The sequence below is a fragment of the Carettochelys insculpta genome, chromosome 28 (assembly GCF_033958435.1).
Source record: "Carettochelys insculpta isolate YL-2023 chromosome 28, ASM3395843v1, whole genome shotgun sequence".
NCBI lineage: Eukaryota > Metazoa > Chordata > Testudines > Carettochelyidae > Carettochelys > Carettochelys insculpta.
Window position 1 is genome coordinate 13765001 of NC_134164.1, and position 18282 is coordinate 13783282.

The 18282-nt window shown below is 42.3% G+C and overlaps 1 protein-coding gene across 4 annotated transcripts in view; it reads right to left on the reverse strand.

The window, feature by feature from the left end:
• The window catches only part of GPATCH8 (G-patch domain containing 8), a 114258-nt gene that overhangs the window by 37833 nt on the left and 58143 nt on the right, over positions 1-18282 (reverse strand). For 2 of the 4 annotated variants that reach the window (XM_074978847.1, XM_074978849.1), the window contains 2 exons: positions 965-1032; positions 434-520 (listed from right to left, as the gene is read on the reverse strand). In XM_074978847.1, the coding sequence (XP_074834948.1) occupies positions 434-520; positions 965-1032 (155 nt within the window). Of the gene's footprint in view, positions 1-433; positions 521-964; positions 1033-2956; positions 3002-18282 lie in introns of all 4 variants that reach the window. The other 2 variants (XM_074978850.1, XM_074978848.1) reach the window with 2 other exon arrangements.

Consider the following 18282-nt stretch of genomic DNA (forward strand, 5'->3'; position numbering starts at 1 on the left):
ATCAGTCTGATACCCACTCCGTATGCCTCAGTTGAGTGATGAACTCCACCTGTTGATTTAGCACCATTTGGCAGGTTCACCAGAAAGCCAGGGGCTATTAAATGGGCCACAGAGACGAAACACTTCCTCTGTGCCACCCAAGTCAGGGAGGAAGCACAGAGGAAGGAATGCAGTGTTGTGGAAGCTTGCGTAGCTGTTGGGTACACTGTAGCCGTCCTGTGCCTAACCAGGTGATGTTCAATGGGCAGTGCTGCTAATATAGCTCTTTTCAGCAGCACAGCACTCACATAAAAGAAAAAGGGTGGCAAAAAAGCACATGAGTTTTATACCATCAGTACTGGAGGTGAATGATCAGACTGCTCAGTCCCATCAGGTTAAAGTCTCTCCTACTCAGCCCACAGAAAAACAGGCATCAACGTGGTCATTTACATACCTTGTACTTCTGCCTCAGCTCTTCCGTGTCTTCTTTCTCCACCTCCAGTACTCGCCTCCGTTCGGTGGCATCTTCAGCATAATCAAGCTTAGCAATAAGAACAGATGCAATTACTCCTGTAACTTCCTGATGGTACCCAAATAGCTTAGAAAATATTGTTTATTCAATTGTCTGAAAAGAGAATCTGTGTACATATTGTGGTAAACTTTTCATGCTTTGCCATCCTGTTGCCTACAAAACACTTCATCAATCTTTCGATGTTGCTGGTTTCCGTTGCCAATAACGGATTTAGCTTTACGGAAATCTAACTCTCACAGCCAAAGAATTAAAGAAGAGATTCCAGGCCTCCGTTAGTCATGGGTAAGTAGCGTATGTGTTCTGAGGAGAAAAGCTTGTCCTATAAGTGCAGATTTAAGACCACGCTTCTCTTCAGCTTTGTTGCCCAAAGTTTATACTTTTACATCAGTCTTGGACCTCATGTAAACTAAGCAATGCATTTTAGAATAATAAGATGTATCAAGATCAACTTACCTCCATTTCCATCCGGCCCATGCCCATGACATCATACTTGACAACAATAGGGATGGGATCTGTTCTACCTGTAACAGAAACATATAAACGAGGTGAGAGGCCAAGTCATCTCCAACAGCTCACTTTACACATTAGGCTTGGGTGGTTAGAGATCTTGCCTTTGAGTGCAGAGACCAGAAAGCTACAGTGAACCAAACACAAGCCATTCTCACAGCTTACATCCAAACCCGCTTCTCTCAGCTCCAAATCAGTTAAGGTTAAAAGTACTCATGAGCCCTTTGGTGCTTATTCCTGGGATTTACAGAACATTAGCCACAAATACATTTGTCATAACTGGCCAATGTTCAACATTGCCAAGTCCTGGCACCCAGAAATGAAAAGAATCATTTCTTACTTCCCTCACACCATTAGATCATTACTCTGATCCATCAGTGGAAAAACATGTACAACCACATCAGCTTCCCACCAAATTTTGTATGTTACTAAAAAATATTAACTGATGCCATGTCCAGAATTCTCAAAAAAAAAAAAAAGCACTAGATCCAAAACAGTTGCTTAATCACAGCTGGTTTTCCTAATGTTCCCACTAAGAACTGCTCCATTACTTACTGTGCAAGCTGTAAGCTGTGAAAAGGACTAGTTGCGAAGAAAACTGACTTTGAACTAATCAAACTATGCTGGAGGATTTTTACGTATCTTTTATCCACTCATAACCAGCCAAACAAAGCAAAATGGGGCAGACAAGCACTTTACTACCACAGCTTTTTTACATCACAACTTGCACTGTTTGTTGTGATGTAAGCCCACTGAAAAGTACTTACCTTATCCAGTGAATACCTTGAGTAAAAGAACAGAATGTTTACTTCCCTTAAGATTATTCTTGGGTCGGTGTAAACAATTGTTTTGTTATACACACATATACACATATATTATACCTTTGGGCTAAATGATCAAGTTTTAAATCATGCCAAAATTCAGACAATATTAGGACCACTACTTTAATCCACGTGCAAAAGAGAGGCTTACTTCTTAAGTGATGTCAGAAAAGCCTCTGATTTACAAAAAGTTTCTCTGTTCTCTTTCTAGCTCCTTTGAAAACTATTTAATCCATGGACCTCCAACTTTACAGGAACATCAAAGAGACACATTTTTAATAATTAAACTAGGAAATAAGAATGAGTAATTTCCACTTCAGATAAGTATTCAGTTTTATGGCAATTGTGTTTCTGTACACACGCCCAAGACCACTTAGAAGGGCATGCTATAAAACCAAAGATAAAAATATTCATTAACCCATCTCAGCCAGCCCTAAATAGCTTTCAGCTATTTAGCTTTCGGCTTTCGTGTTAAGTATTTAACAGTAACATTTTCACTCAAACACATCTCTTATGCCCAATGGTATAATAAGTAAGCAGTGACTGCAATTTTTAGCAAAAGGACCAAATTAAAAGACAGGTTATAAAAATGACTTCCTAAGTGCAATATCACTTTCATAACGTCTCAGCCAGGGATTTACTGGTAAAAGGTAGATCCAATAGAATGATTCAGAACAGCAGCAAAAAGAATTTGTTTCATTTTCCAGTTTTTGTTTTGTTTCTGCAAGAATCATAATCCTTATACGCAAGCTCATTACCTTGGTAAACCCCTGTATACAAATAATGAATCAGTACTTTTGCCTTCTAAGGCAGTCAAAGTTTTGAAAATTCATAAATTGCAGTAGCAAGTGCTAGTGCCCGTCATGTTGGGGAAAATCAAGTTTGGACAGTATTAGAATTTTAAGTTTAAACTGATTTTTGGCATTTCTAACACAAACAGAAACATCCCTTCTTAGCAATACCCTTTAATGAACAAGGATCAGACAAGTGTGCATAAAGAAAGGAAAGGAAATGAAAGACCAAGCAGAAGGATGAAGGCTACAACAGAGAAAGTAAGCCTAACGTATTGGTGCACTGATGACAAAAGGAGTAATTCAGTCTGAAAATAAAAAATTACCACTGCTAAGTTTACCATCACCACAACAAGTCCAGGATCAAAATGCTGTAAAAAAGAAACACCATTTGTTAGGCAGAAACCATTAGGGGCAGAAAATAGGCCATTTGCAGTAGGCAGACATGATGGGTTCCTTACCCCTCCAATCCAACTGCCACACTTCATCCTGTGGAGTGGGGGAGATGGGAGGTGGTCAACTTTGAGCATTGGTTTTCACAACTGCTCTTGCCTATGATTTATGAGGTTCTGGAGGATTTTTAGTTCCCGGTGATGAATTAGTTTGAAAAGATACTGATTTTTTCAAATTCAAAAATGTGTACTAAAAAAAAAAATATCAATATCGGAAGTAATTACAAGTATTTTAGAGGGTATCAAGTTAATAAGACATTCCACAAATGTACAGCATGTTCATAGCAGAGAAAGGAAACATTACTTTTTAACTACTCAAAGTGCCACCTTTGCTTTAAATGTAGCTACTACTATTTAATTTGGATAGTAACGGAGGAGTGGCCATGTTAGCCTGTACTCTAACAAAACAAAACAGCAGTCATGTAGCACTTTAAAGACTAACAAAATGATTTACTAGGTGATGAGCTCTCATGGGACAGACCCACTTCCTCCCATCTATAGAATTTCTAGTCCAGACCCAGATATATAGTACAGAGGTCCAAAAATTACAATAAAAACTGGCAAACCAAATACATGAACTAAAGGAAGGTGGTGAGGGGTGGGTGATGTTAAATGTCTTGCTGTTTTGTTTTATTTTATTTCATTTGAAATGAGCAAGCTGACCATGGAACCTGGTCAACCAGGCTGCACAGCTTGGTGTGTGTCCAACAAGCCACAGGTTCGAGTACAAACTGCAACTGCATACTGCTTCCATCACCGAAATAATGCCCTATGGTCTGAGGGGACACAATGTGCTGCCAGGCCAAAGTCCCGAATCTGGGTTCCCAGCTCTGAGCTCACTGGCTGCAATGTGAAGGTCAGTCAGGTAGAGAACTATCTAATGGGAAGAGAGGAATCTCTGACAACCAATGCAAGAAAAATAAGCACCACTGTGATCTTAACCCAAATCTACAGCTACTTGTGCTAAGTTTTTCTCCAGCGAGCTGTGTTTAGCCCTTCCTACTGAATCCTTTCTTGATAGGCCAACACCTCTCCACAAGGACAGTTATTTGACCTTTCAAGAAAGGGCAGAAACTCTATTATACAGCTATATAGAACTGGCACCACCAACTAGTTCACGTCAGGTGAATCAGAGGTGACAAAATATTAATTTTTTTCCCCAAGCAAATCAGGGAAGTTGTACTACCTCCAGGGTCACAAACCCTTTTCTTTTCAGACAGAGTTTACAGCAAAGACAATATCACCAAAGTCATGCAAGGGGGAAGGGGGGAAGAGGGTGAAGAAATGCATTGACCTAGTAAGAATGTCCTGGCCTAAATTAGCAGATCTCCTCATGGGGGAGGGAAGAGGAAGCAGCGTGCTTAAGTTATACCCTAGGAAGGTCAACCTCTGAAATGAAAGTATATGCAAGATATTTAATTCCCTGTTTCAAGAATGCAGGTGGCATTTCAGAACTGGTTAGATATACCACAGATTTATTTGCCTTTCCCCACACACACTCAAAAGAAAAGGGCCTTGAAAACTGTTCAGCCTTCAAAACTGTACTGCAAATTATATTCCTCACTGAGACACTGCATCTGTCCAGAGATAGGCAAACATCTGAAAGACAATCCAACAAGTGTGTGGGAGGAGGGATGGACTGATGGAAGACACCTTGTGCAATCAAAGCAGGTGTCAGTTCCTCTCAATTTAGCTATTTTTAAAGTCACACAAATTTCTTAAAGGAACATAAATGAAACGCTCAAACTACATTCATCACTCGCTATCAGAGCGCAACTGGTTCCCAACTTTCTGCTCATAGGCAAAAACTCATAAGAGGGACATTAAATTACCATTAAAATGCATGTAAAAGTCTCTGATTGGTTCCAAGTGCTTGGAGTGGCAGCAGGTGAGGCTGCCTTTGAAAGGTAAAGTGAACCTGGGGTTTGGGGTTAAAGGCTGGGGGCAGTTGAGGGCCACGAGCAGGAGGGAGGGTTAAAACCTGCAGGCAGCTCCAGTGGAGAGGTGGTGGTTTGTTCCTCTGGAGCACAGCAGAAGTACTTTGGGGGGTGGGGTGGGGGGTTCGGAACGGGATGGGGTGGGTGTTGGGACTGGGGGCGGGGTGCGCGCGCAGGAAGTTGCCACAGGGGAGTGCTAGGAGCGCACTGGGCAGCGCTGCAGGTCTCCTTGCCCTCTGGCTATAGAGACTGCAGCAGGCTCCGCTTCAGCCATGGGGCTGCGAGCCTGCCCCCAGGACTCTGTGGCCAGCTCCGCTCCAGTCACGGGTTCCGCCCCCCCACGACTTTGTCTGAAGCCTCTGGTGCTGGCTACTCTTGGAGTCTGGACACTTGACTAGATGACCTTGAGAATGATTTAGTCTGGCAATTCCTGCGCTTCTAACATCAGTGCATATTTCTAACATATGAATGCGAATGGTCACAGAATGTTAGTCTGTATCTTCACAGAACACAAAAGCAGTCCTGCAGCACTTTAAAGACTGACAAAATAATTGATTCGCTGATGAGCCTTCATGGGGCAGACCCAGTTCTTCAGATCTGGAAATAGTGCTGAAAGTGAACTCCCAGATCTGAAGAAGTGGGTCATCCCCATGACAGCCCATCACCTAATAAATAATTTTGTTAGTCTGTAAAGTGCTACATGGCTTTTTTGTTATATGAATAAAGGCACTGCAGCTAATGGATAACAATACCTCCACCCCACACTCCCAAATGTTTTTCTGACTGTTATTAACCTACCAGAGGCTCAAAAAAAGAGCAACAGCCCACAGAAACTAACTTGGATCCCACTAGGTCTTGTAAATAATTCTTATAACGTGTAAATGTCCAGTGCCTTGAATTTTAAAAACAGATTTAATATAAAAATCAGACTGTTCCAGGTAACAAGCATGCAACTATCGAGACTTGCTCGTGATCAAATTTTCATGCCACTTCACACATTCTCCTTACCATAAATTCTTTAATGCTTGGTCTGAACATGATATATCCAGCAAAAGGATATTGGCTGTGACCTGGATCATTGTGTGCCACTCTTAAGTAAACCTGAGGTTGTAATCCTCTTGATATCAAGAGTCTGGGATTTCTCTAGTGGTTAGGTCTCCTACACATAGAATAATTTTTTTAAAAAAAGATAACCAACTTGTAGCTATACTGTAAAGAAGGTGACTGCATTGAGGACAAAGGGCTTTTTGCTTTGTTAATGAAAAGAAAATTGGGGATAAGATGTATTTTTCATGGGGGGTTCTAAATTGGATGTTCTTAAAAAGTATTAAAACTTGGAAAGATGGTGAAAGCTAAGAAGCAAAAGCTGTCCCACGGCAGCTTAGAAGAATTAAGTCTGCTTGAAATGGCATGATTATGGTTTCATGTTCACTGTGTCAATTAATTTAATTTGTACAATCCACAGGTAAACAGCTGTTTTGAATTACTTATTCCACAAAACAAAAAAGCAGTCAAGTAGCACTTTAAAGACTAACCAAATAATTTATTAGGTGAGCTTTCGTGAGACAGACCCACTTCTTCAGACCACAGCCATACCAGAACAGACTCAATATTTAAGGCACAGAGAACCAAAAACAGTAATCAAGGAAGACAAATCAGAAAAAAATCATCAAGGTGAGCAAATCAGAGAGCAGAGAGGTAGAAGGGTTGGGGGGGTGTCAAGAATTAGATTAAGCCAAGTATGCAAATAGCCCCCGAGTCACTACAGGGGCTCATTTGCATACTTGGCTTAAGCTAATTCTTGACCACCACCCCCCATACTCCTCTACTCTCTGATTTGCTCACCTTGATCATTTTTTTCTGATTTGTCCTCCTTGATTACTGTTTTTGGTTCTCTGTGCCTTAAATATTGAGTCTGTTCTGGTATGGCTACGGTCTGAAGAAGTGGGCCTGTCCCACAAATAAATTATTTTGTTAAAGTGCTACTTGACTGCTTTGCTGTTTTGATAGTATATAGACTAGCACAGCTTTCTCTCTGTTATTATTCCACACACTCAGCTTGGACTCAAAGCCGAATTGGCTGGCTCAGTCCCACTGGAACACTAGTAGTAAGTCTGTGGCACTACTAGACCACACTGCCTCTGCAAAAGGATTTGAAAGAGTAAAGGTGGCCTTTATTTTCACAGAGTTTTTGGGTTTTACTCTGAAATGAAGATTTTTGACAGCACTCAGGACTCGGGTGTCAACAATATCTACATGGCACAAATGTGCTGTTAAGTTGCGAATTCCAGTTCTCTCATTTTGCATGCCCTTAAGGGATTTCCAAGGAAGACACAGGCCATTCTTACCAGAGTGCACCTGTCAGATGTTCAACTCCTACTGCCCAACCAGAAGCAGTACGATTGATCGCATAATAGAGCTCTTTAAGTCTCTAACCCGTGAGTGTGGTCATTGCAACACAAAGCAGCAGGTTGAAAAAAACACAAGCCTTTTTAATAAGGTGTGTAGATGTGATTAACCCCAAGCATGAGTTCTGGATATCCTGTCCAAATCACGAAGCCCTACAACAAAGGGCAGAACTAAGGAGCCATGCCACAGTAAGTATGCATGTCTATCTGGATCCTACTGAACATTTTTACCTATGTAAAATGTAAGCTCTCTGGGAAAGCAGCAGGGCCTTCCTTTGTCTTGTACAACAGTGAGCAGTGTTGGTATTTCGTAAGTAGACAGATCCAAGTAGAAGCTATGTGGATGTGGGATTACTTCAAAAAGGGGGTACAGTTTATCTGCAGTCAAACCAGACCTGGCCATTTGTACAATCCAATAATGATTCAATTTATTCCAAAGAATCCACAAAACAATATTCCATCATTAAGAGAAGGGTCTTGTACATTATAAAACAAACAGAAATTGCAACAGTTTTGGGCTCATAAGGCTCAGGCCGGGTGCATGAAGCCAAATTTCTCTTTGGTCCCTGTCATAACTCATACATTTTGACACACTGATGGAGACAGCTCTTGTAATGTGAAATATTTAGAAGTGTGCCCTCTAGTTTCTTTACTTCCTAATTTTGAACAGGAATCTATTAAAAGCATTTAGGTTTCTATGTCACGCACCTGAAAATCAAAGTATGCCAGAATTTAGGCCGCCCATACTACCGTCTTTCTGCTGCTGGGGATATGCATTTTGATACATTCAAGACTTTCTTTTTTTCCCTACAGGACCTCTGCCTCATTTAGTGCCCAGAAAAAAGAAACGTGGCAGTCATGTAGCACTTTGAAGACTAACAAAATGATTTATTAGGTGATGAGCTTTCCTGGGACAGATCCACTTCTTAAGATCAATAACATTTCCAGTACCAACTGGCAGCTATATAGTACAGAGGTCCAAAAGAATTGTAATAAAAACTGACAAATCAAGTACATAGGACTGAAGGAGAGGGGTGAGGGTTGTTAAGTGTTTTGCCCGAGATCCTTACGAACATCAAAGGAAGGGAATAAGTGAGGTAATTGTTGTCTTTGTTCATACCACCTGTTAATGTGTCAAATTTGCATATGAACCCCAGTTCACAAATCTACCTATGTTAGTTAAAGTCTTTTAAGGCCTCCGACATGTAGGGCAGCAACCAAGGTCATCCACTGTCTGTCTTTGGCTATTTTCTCCAGTGTGTCCCAGTAATCTGTTTTTGAAGTCTCTGTGTTGTAGGACACATTCTCAGGTCTTAACAGAATGGCCCACTCCATTGAAATGTATGCTGACAGGCTTATATGTACTGAGATTTCTGGTGTCTGCTCTGTGTCCATTCATTTTTTTGGAGAAGCGTTTGCCCAATTTGTCCAATGTACATACTGGCATATATAATATTGGTCGAGGTACATGAAAACGAGCCTTTGATCTTCTAATTAACATGGTTAGGTCCAGTGATGGTATCCCCAGAACAAATATGTGGACAAAGGTGGCAACGGGGTTTGTCGCAAGTAGAAGTTCCAGGATTAGTAATTCTGTGGTGAAACCTGTTCTCTCCTACAGACAACCTCCCAGCCTCATGAGGATCCTTAACAGCCGCCATAGTCTATACCCCAGGAACACCAGTCCTGGAACCTTTCCCTGCAAGAAAGCCCGCTGCCAGCTTTGTCCACATATCTTCTCTGGAAATACCATCACTGGACCTAACCAGGTTACTCACAGAATCACGGGCACTTTCTCATGCTCCTCCACTAACATCATATATGCCATCATGTGCCAACAATGCCCAGATGCTTTGTATATTGGACAGACTTCTAACTCCCTCAGACAAAGGGTCAACGGGCACAAAACAGACATCAAAACACTCCAGATCCACAAGCCAGTTAGTCAACATTTTAATGGAATGGGGCATTCTGTCAATGACCTCAAGGTATGTGTGTTACTGAAGAGACATTATCGCTCCGTTTTAGAAAGAGAAGTGGACGAACTGACATTTATATTCAAATTCGGAACATTAACACATGGTTTAAATCGTGATGGGAACTTTCTGAGTCACTATAGGGGCTCGTCTGCATATTTGACTCAATCTAATTCTTGATCTTCCCCCCCACCCCTCCACTCTCTGGATTTACTCACCTTGATTATCTTTTTCTGATTTGTCCTCCTTGCTTACTGTTCTTGGTTCGCTGTGTCTTAAATATTGAGTCTGTTCTGGTCTCAATATGGTCTGAAGAAGTGGGTCTGTCCCACGAAAGCTCACCTAATAAACTATTTTGCTAGTCTTTAAAGTGCTACTTGACTGCTTTTTGTTTTGTGGTGAAACCTGTGATTGCTAGTGAGAATCTTTCTTTGGTTGTCTATAGGAGAGGACCGGCCTGTCACCTTCAGTGAACATTTAGCGCCTGGGATAGACAATGCTCTGAGAATAAGGCGGCAGTTCAATATTTTTATCCTTATTCATAACACATGCTTTATTTATTCCCCACAGGTGCAGCAACACATGCTAAACTCATTGCCTCAGGGTTTTTATGTAGGGCACTTATCACTGTAGTATTTGAAGCCCTCCCCACCCTCCCCTCTCTCTCTGTGTCTCTCTGTATGAGGACAGCATTTACCACCTCCATTTTGCAGCTGGGCAAGCAGAGACAAATGCTTTTCTGAGTCCATTCAGTGAACCAGTTCGAGCCAGGACTAGAATTCAGGGCCTGCAGACTCATTTCTCCAGACCATGTTACTTTACCACCTGAGATGCTGAGCATCCACAGCATTCATTGACTTCAGTACCTTGATTGCTCAAAACTTCTGCACATCAGCCCCCAGACATCTCTAAGGTGGGTACCCAGAAAATGAGGTCTACATAATTATGACAACCTGTCAAAATGTGGTATTAGTGACTTATTCAGTAGCACATTTACACTGGAGACAAGATCACCGGACCTAACCATAACTGTTACACGATTGGACCTCATATTCCTGCACTTACATCAATATAATTTATGCAGTCATGAGCCAGCAATGCCTCTCTGCTACGTATACTGGACAAACTGGACAACCACTTCGCCAAACAATGCATAAACACAAATCAGACATTAGGAAACTGAATCCACATAAACCTGTCAGTGAGCATTTCAATCTAGCCGGTCACACCATTCAAAACTTAAAAGTCTGCATTCTAAAACACAGATACTAACACCAGATTACAAAGGGAGATATCTGAATTGGAGAATAGTCACAGCGAGGTAGGTGTGTTAGTCTGTCTTCAAAAACCAAAAAACCAGTCCTGTAGCATTTTAAAGACTAACACCACAATGTATAAGGCAATGAGCTTTCATGGGACAGACCCACTTCTTCAGATCTGGAAAATCCTGAGATCTGAAGAAGTGGGTCTGTCCCACAAAAACTCAACACCGAATAAATAATATCGTTAGTCTTTAAAGTGCTACAGGACTGTTTTTTTGTTACCGGAATTGGAGTTCATTCTCAAGTTTAGTACTTTTCATCTTGGACACACAGATGTCAATTACCTTACATGTTACAAGGACACTTGCCTCACTGATATTTGCAGTGATCAAAGGCAGCCCACTCAACTTAATAGACACTTGCAGAAACTATTTTTCTACCTTCCCCCCACATTCTATTTAGCTGATTCGTCAGTTTTTATTTCATTTTTTTCTATCTTTCAGTTAAATTCTCTCTCTCTCAGTTATTTATCAGAATTTTCCAGATCTCAAGAAGTGGGTTTGTCCCACAAAAGCTCATCACCTAATAAATTATACTGTTAGTCTTTAAAATGCTACAGGACTGCTTTTTGCTTTTTTGTGTTGTGAAGATGCAGACTAACACAACCTGTGATTACTCCGTAGCGTGTTAGAATACCATTAAAGGCCAGGAGACAGCCAAATTCTTCTACCCTAGCCAGAAGACCGCCGCTTCTTCTTTCAGTGCCCTGCCTTCTTCTGTATACACCTTTGAACTTTTTTTTGGTGTGATTATTACATATATAACACTATAGTTATACCCTGTGCTCTAAATGAGGAAAGGGTCTTGCACAAAAAACCAGGACTTATCTACACAAAATTTTTGTACTGACTCAGTAGTAATCACGTAAGTAAAATGCACCATAACATATGTGCACAAGCAGCAGAAGTAAAGCTGCATCCACAGCTTAAATCCTGACATTTTCTAACTTTCAAGCATTTGATTTTGCAACCCAAATAATGCTTTTAACAGCCGTTTGTATAATTCCTGAAGTTTTTATACAAGGAAAAAGCTAAAAAAACCCACCGTCCCTGTGAGACCTCCCAACCCCACACAAAACCACTACTACAGAAATGTTAGCTGAGCAGCAGGCAAAGGCAATTTGTCCTGGGCAAAGAGCTCAGGGCCCTAAATGGTACATTCAAGGAGGATGGGTTACAAAGTGTAGATTCAGGGTCCAGAGGCGGGAATATCTGAAAGCCCAGCATGGTGCTCTTCTTCCTCAATCCCAGAGGTGCTATTTGCTCCTGGGAATCCCAGTGCAGCATATACTGAGGCTGCAGGCAGATGAAACCGGCCTCTCAGACTATTATATTTGAAAACTCTAAGATCAGGAGAGGTCCCAGATGATTGGAAAAAGGCAAATATAGTGCCCATCAGAAAAGAAGGGCAATCGAGGGAACTACAGATCAATCTGCCTTACCTCAGTCCCCAGAAAAAACATTGAGGAAATCCTCAAGGAATCCATTTTGAAGCACTTGGAAGAGGGGAAAGTGATCAAGAGACATCAGCATGGATTCACAAAGGGTAAGTCATGCCTGACCAATCCGACTAGCTTCTATGATGAGGTAACTGGCTCTGTGGACATGGAGAAGTCAGCAGATGTATACCTTTAGCAAAGCTTTTGATACAGTCTCCCACAACATTCTTGCCCATAAGTTAAGGAAGTAGGGATTGGATACAAGGACTGTAAGGTGGATAGAAAGCTGGCTAGACGGTTGGGCCCAACAGGTAGAGATCAATGGCTCGATGTGTGGTTGGCCGTCGGTTTCAAGTGGGGCGCCCCAATGGTTGGTGCTAGGGTCAGTATTGTTCAATATCCTTATCAATGACCTGGATGAGGGCATGGGTTGTACCCTCAGCAAATTTGCAGATGACACTAAGCTAGGGGGAGAGGTAGATACGTTGGAGGTACAGATAGGGTCCACAGTGATCTAGATAAATTGGAGGATTGGGCCAAAAGAAATCTGATGAGGTTCGACAAGGACAAGCGTGGAGTCCTGCACTTGGGACGGAAGAATCCCAAGCATTGTTACAAGCTCGGGACTGACTTAGTAGCAGTGCAACAGAAAATGACCTGGGGATTACAGTGAAGGAGAGGCTGGCTACGAGTCAACAGTGTGCCCTTGTACCCAAAAAAGCTAATGGCATACTGGGGTTCACTATGAGGAGCATTTCCATCAGATCTAGAGAAGTTATTATTCCCCCTCTATTCAGCATTAGTGAGGCCACAGCTGGAGTACTGCATCTAGTTCTGGGCCTCCACTATAGAAAGGTTGTGGATGCACTGGAGCAGGTTCAACAGAGGGCAAGGAAAATGATTAAGGGGCTGGAGCACATGACCTATGAGGAGAGGTTGAGGGATTTGGGCTTATTTAGTTTGCCAAAGAGAAGAGTGAGGGTGGCCATCATGGCTGGCTGGGGGTGGCTGTTGCTGCAGTGTGCTCGTGGAGCGGTCATGCATCAGGGTACTCGTGCTCCCCCTGCTTGTAGCATGCTCTCGGCTTCCTGTCTGGGGTTGCTGGACAGCTACATCTTTACACAAGTCTGGCAGTGACCACAGAGCCTCATCCGGGCTGGCCAGAGTGTCTCTAGGCTCCTGCGGGCTGCTGCCACAGTGGACCCACTACTTTAAAGTTACAGGATGCAGAGCATCTGCACACAACCTTTTCCAAATTTACACTTCAAAAGAGGGCACTATTCCCATCCTGGGAATGGAATAAGGCCTCACTATCAAATCAGACTTCAACCTCCTGAATGGGGGCTCTAAAGAGGATGCAGATGAGCCGTTCCCAGTGGTGAGGGATGGCAGAACAAGGAGCAATGGCTTGAAATTACAGAGGAGGTGGTGAAGGTTGGATAGTAGGAGAAACTATTTCCCCATGAGGATAGTGAAGCACTAGAATGCGTTACCAGGCGAGGTGGTGGAATCTTCATTCCTAGAGGTTTTTAAGTCCCCACTGGAATGATTTAATTGGGGTTGATCTTGCTTTAGGCAGGGGGCTGGACCCGATGAACTCCTGTGGCAAGCGGGAGGCGGGGGAGGGCAGAGACCTGTTGGAGCTGGGAGCTACTTTCAGTGGCTACTCCATTACCCAACATCTCTAACATGGCGTTGAGCAGATTCTGAAAATGTGTCTGTGCTCGCTGCCTAAGAAGGTGTATTCTGCAGTGGCCTTGAAACGTTTAACAAATTTGATCTCTCTTTAGCTTGTTGTATGCACTACTATGCTGTAAATCACCCTAGTAAGACAGTAAATGTAACCTTTATGAACAATAAAGTCAGCTGAAAAAAGTGGGCATGTGTGTCTCACTAAAGCGTGACATGTTACCTAAAAGGTTGGGAACCACTGTCCAAAGTAACTGATAAGAAAACATACATCACTAGGTGTTGCTATGCCACCTGCATATTAAACACATTTTCTGCTTTCTACATTGACTTTCCAAAGAATATCAAATCAAGGTTAAGGTCTGGGTTCTTATTTTCAAGGCTCTCCCAAGTCTACGTGAAGATTTTGGTTAACAATTTTGCCCCTCTGGCACAACGGAACTGTGTAAGAAGTAAAGCTCAAATCTGCAGAAGATGGATTTTTTTTTTTTGGGGGGGGGGGGGGGCTGATTCTAGAGACTGTGAGGTGAACTCACCCTTCTCCCCTCCCTGAAACTAGGGACCACCAAAAATTTCTTCACCTCCCACCTCCTCAACACTGCTTTTCCTAAAAAATACATAGCAGTGTATCTCTCTGAAACCCAAACAAAATGCTCTACTGCACATACTTCTCCAGGGGAGGAGATGACAGAACAGACAAAATATGACGGACGTCATGTCACTTAATGCACTCAAATACTACGGTCATGAGAACAGTTAAGAAACTATAACAAAACAGAATGTACCTACGTATTTCCATGACAACAGTAAAGAGCTACCTCAGCCTCACACATACAGCCCTGTGAAAATACAAAATTGGTATCCACAGCTGCAAAAAGTTAGGGTTATCAGTTTGCTATTGGTTAGTAGCAAAATACTAAATTCTGATTCACATATCTTTAAGAGGCATCAGATTAACATTCTCTTTGGCAAAATGTATGGAAATCAACTGCCAGACCTGGTGTCTACAGTCAAGTGGGAACAGTTTAAAATCAACACTATGACATGTTTCAGTCACATTAACTAGTCATAATGCAAAACTGCATGTAAATGTAAACGGTTACTGGTGAAGAGAAGCTTAACATGATTGCAACCTTGAAAATTTGTCTTTAAAGATATTAATTTCTATGTTTTGCATGCAAAGGAGTAAAGAACATGTGTGTGCTACTAACACTACTTAAAATGACCCCATTAAAGAACTGTTTAAGGAGCGTTATAATTATGACACTGTTCAAAAAAGCAACCGGACTGTAGCAAAAAAAGTTATTCAGCGTGAAACTGAGGCAGGTACTCAGTGCAAAGTCAGCAAACATAATCCTGGGCTGTGTCTACACCTTCCCCCTTCTTTTGGAAGGGGCATGTTAATGAGACAGTTCAGAAGATGCTAATGAGGCACTGAACATGAATATGCAGCACCTCATTAGCATAAGTGGTCACACACGATTTGAAAGTGCCACTTTCGGAACGCACGCTGCCTGTGTAGCCAAGAGCCTTTCAAAAGGAAGAACAGGCTTTCAAAGTCATGGGGTCCTTCCGAAAGGCCCCCATCTACATGTCAGCGCCTCACTAGCATCTTTCAAACTGTCTCATTAACATGACCCCTCCTTTTGGAGGGGGCAAGTGTAGACACGGCCCTGTAGACTTACTTACAGTCCAAGAACAGATCACTTGAACCATACAGAATAATTACCTACATTTTCCACACTGCTCACAACATTCCAGCCAGTATTTTACCCACTGGTTCTCAACCTCTTCCATTCCATGATCCCAAGGCACAAAACATTTTCTGCAAGAACACCTGAACTGAAAGTCTTCTCTCTCAAGCTGCTTTTGCAATCCTACAGCTTCTAACAGAACCGATTCTCAGTGACAGGAGGCAAGTGCACTGTCCTAACCTCCTGTCTTTGTTAGTCAGCTTCAGAGCACTGACCACCACCGAGAACCCTGTTCTTCTGATGTCTAGATTCCACTTACCCGCCTCACAGTCCTCTTCTGGCTCTCCTGCATTCCTTTTCTAGCTCGTGTGTTCCTCAGGCTGTGCTTGGTCATCCTAATCAACCTCCCTTAGCACACTTCCAACGTCTTGAAATGAACGTTAGCTGGAGCCCCTCATTTGTATTCTGCTGCTTTATGTTCCTATACTAAGTTTACTGATTAGGCATCTACTCTGTCAAACAGCTGTGGCCACTGAGTGCTGTGCAACTCCTTTCACCCGCTTTCTTCCTGGGGGATTGGGTCCTGAAGCATCCCTGAGTTGGCGCCAGTGTTTCTTGTAAGCTGTGCACCTATGCAGCCACTAGAGACATTTCAATGCTGCCCAGCTGATCAGCAGAGTGCCCAGAGCTCGGGTTTGTTTTTCTACTCGTGGTGCATAGCCACACATGCCTCAGTGCACGGAAAAATGTATTTTGCCCATGGATGGAAAAGATTACAGGGAGCATTGATTGGTGCCTATGCTATTAGTGACTAATGTCTTTTCAGCTAGCCCGAATCCAGTCATCTTTCACAGACATTCCCCCACCTTCTTCTCCCACAAAAATGTTTACAGTTGCCACGATTTTGCTCCTGACAAAAACAAGCTTATGCAATCTGCAAGAAAATACCCACCTAAGCCGCTCTTTACTTTGAAGTGCTGATTCTGATAAGCAATCAATGAGCTCCCATTCTGTTTTTTGTTAAATATTTGTTAACTAACATGCCTTTACTCTATATGATAACGAAACCTGTTTGCCAAAAATGTATCAACATGAGAGAGATCTAGGCTGAGGGGACAAACGCTTAGAGTTAGGAGAAGCTATATTCTAACACTAAGAAAGCCCTTTTAGGAAGGGGATCTTCGAACACTAAGCATGTGAATTCTCACTTCAATTGGGATATCAGACAGATGTGTTTGTTTATGCAAGTAATTCTGGATTGCCTAGTAACATTACATAAACAGCTGCTGAGGTAGTGACTGGACCCACTGCCTTGTGGGTTATCCTGGGAAGGAGCAAGGCTAAGGGAGTAAACCTTGACAGAAAATCCGGAGGGGAGTCCTAAGGAGGTTCTGTGCCAACTTCTGGCATTGACCCGGCAACTCCTGCAGCTAAGCTGGTACCAGACGTAGAGGTTATCCTCTCCTTTGGACTATATAAATAAAGCTGAGGGGGGGACACTGGCGTCTGGGCAGCCCAGGGTCCCAAAAATTTGTCCAGGCTCTCGCCTGGAGAGGACTCCAGCATCACTTAACAGCGTTTGATCCATAGTCTATGTAGACTGAAGGATGCCTACTACTACTAGGTAGTTACCAAGGCATCTTGTGATCATCATATAATGACTCCACTCTGCACAGTGTTGTGCTGGTTTAAAAACTTTGGGGAGAATGTGAAGAAGTATGAAGCAGAATGTGGAAGAATCAGTACTATACCAGCTATGGTTAATTCTTCCCCGACTGTTGCAAAGTGGAAATTTCAGAACTCCTGGCTACTATCTAGGCAGGGAAGAGACAGAATTACACACTCAACTTGCAGTTTGTACCCAAAGTCAGCATGTGTCAGGGGCACAGCTATCTAGAAGCATAGCAAACTGTTCATTAAAAGAATTCAGGAGGAACTGGGTAGGTGAAAATAATGTTCTGATGCCTCTTCAAGAGGTATACTAGTTAATGATTGGCACGAAGAATGTGACATACACCTGTTCCCTACACTATTAACTAGAAAGGAGGAGAAGCCCTTGCTCATAAACCTAGAATCAGGCTTTAAAAAAAAAAAAAGCTTGTTGATAAGTAGCAACTTTGTAACTTGTAGAAGTCAAATCGTGGGGCTAGAGCAAAGAAGTCATCTCAGCTGACAACACACACAAGGCTACCTTGGCAATGTGGTTAGGTTGATCAATTTTTACATGTTTTAGGTCTCTGGTTGGGTATTTTTCATCCTGCTTTCATTGGGTTAAAGTCGAAGAGGATTCTTGAAGGGCACTGGTATGCATTCAGAGCAGAGGACCATACCATTTTAGAGAACACTAGGAGACCATTTCAGAGATCAGGATTTGACCATATAGGCAAAGGAAATATTAAAAAAATCTTTTAAAGGATTGCACATTTATATACCGATTAATGAAGTTCTTACATTCTATATACGTATTTTCTTACGCATGCCAACAGGGTTCTTTTTTTCCCCAGTATGAACATAACCAAAATTTCTATCGGTCTGGATTACATTAGACAGGTTGGGAGACCCCTGCTAATTGCACGGACAAAAAGTAGAGCCTAAGGTAAAACGTTTGCTCACCCCTGCTCTGCTTCCTTATTCCTAACATTCTTGGAAGTATGTTTGCTCATTTCTGTCTACATGTTTTTCTAGCGGTTCTCTTCCATCTTCAGCATATATTAAACTGACTTTACTTCTCAAGTT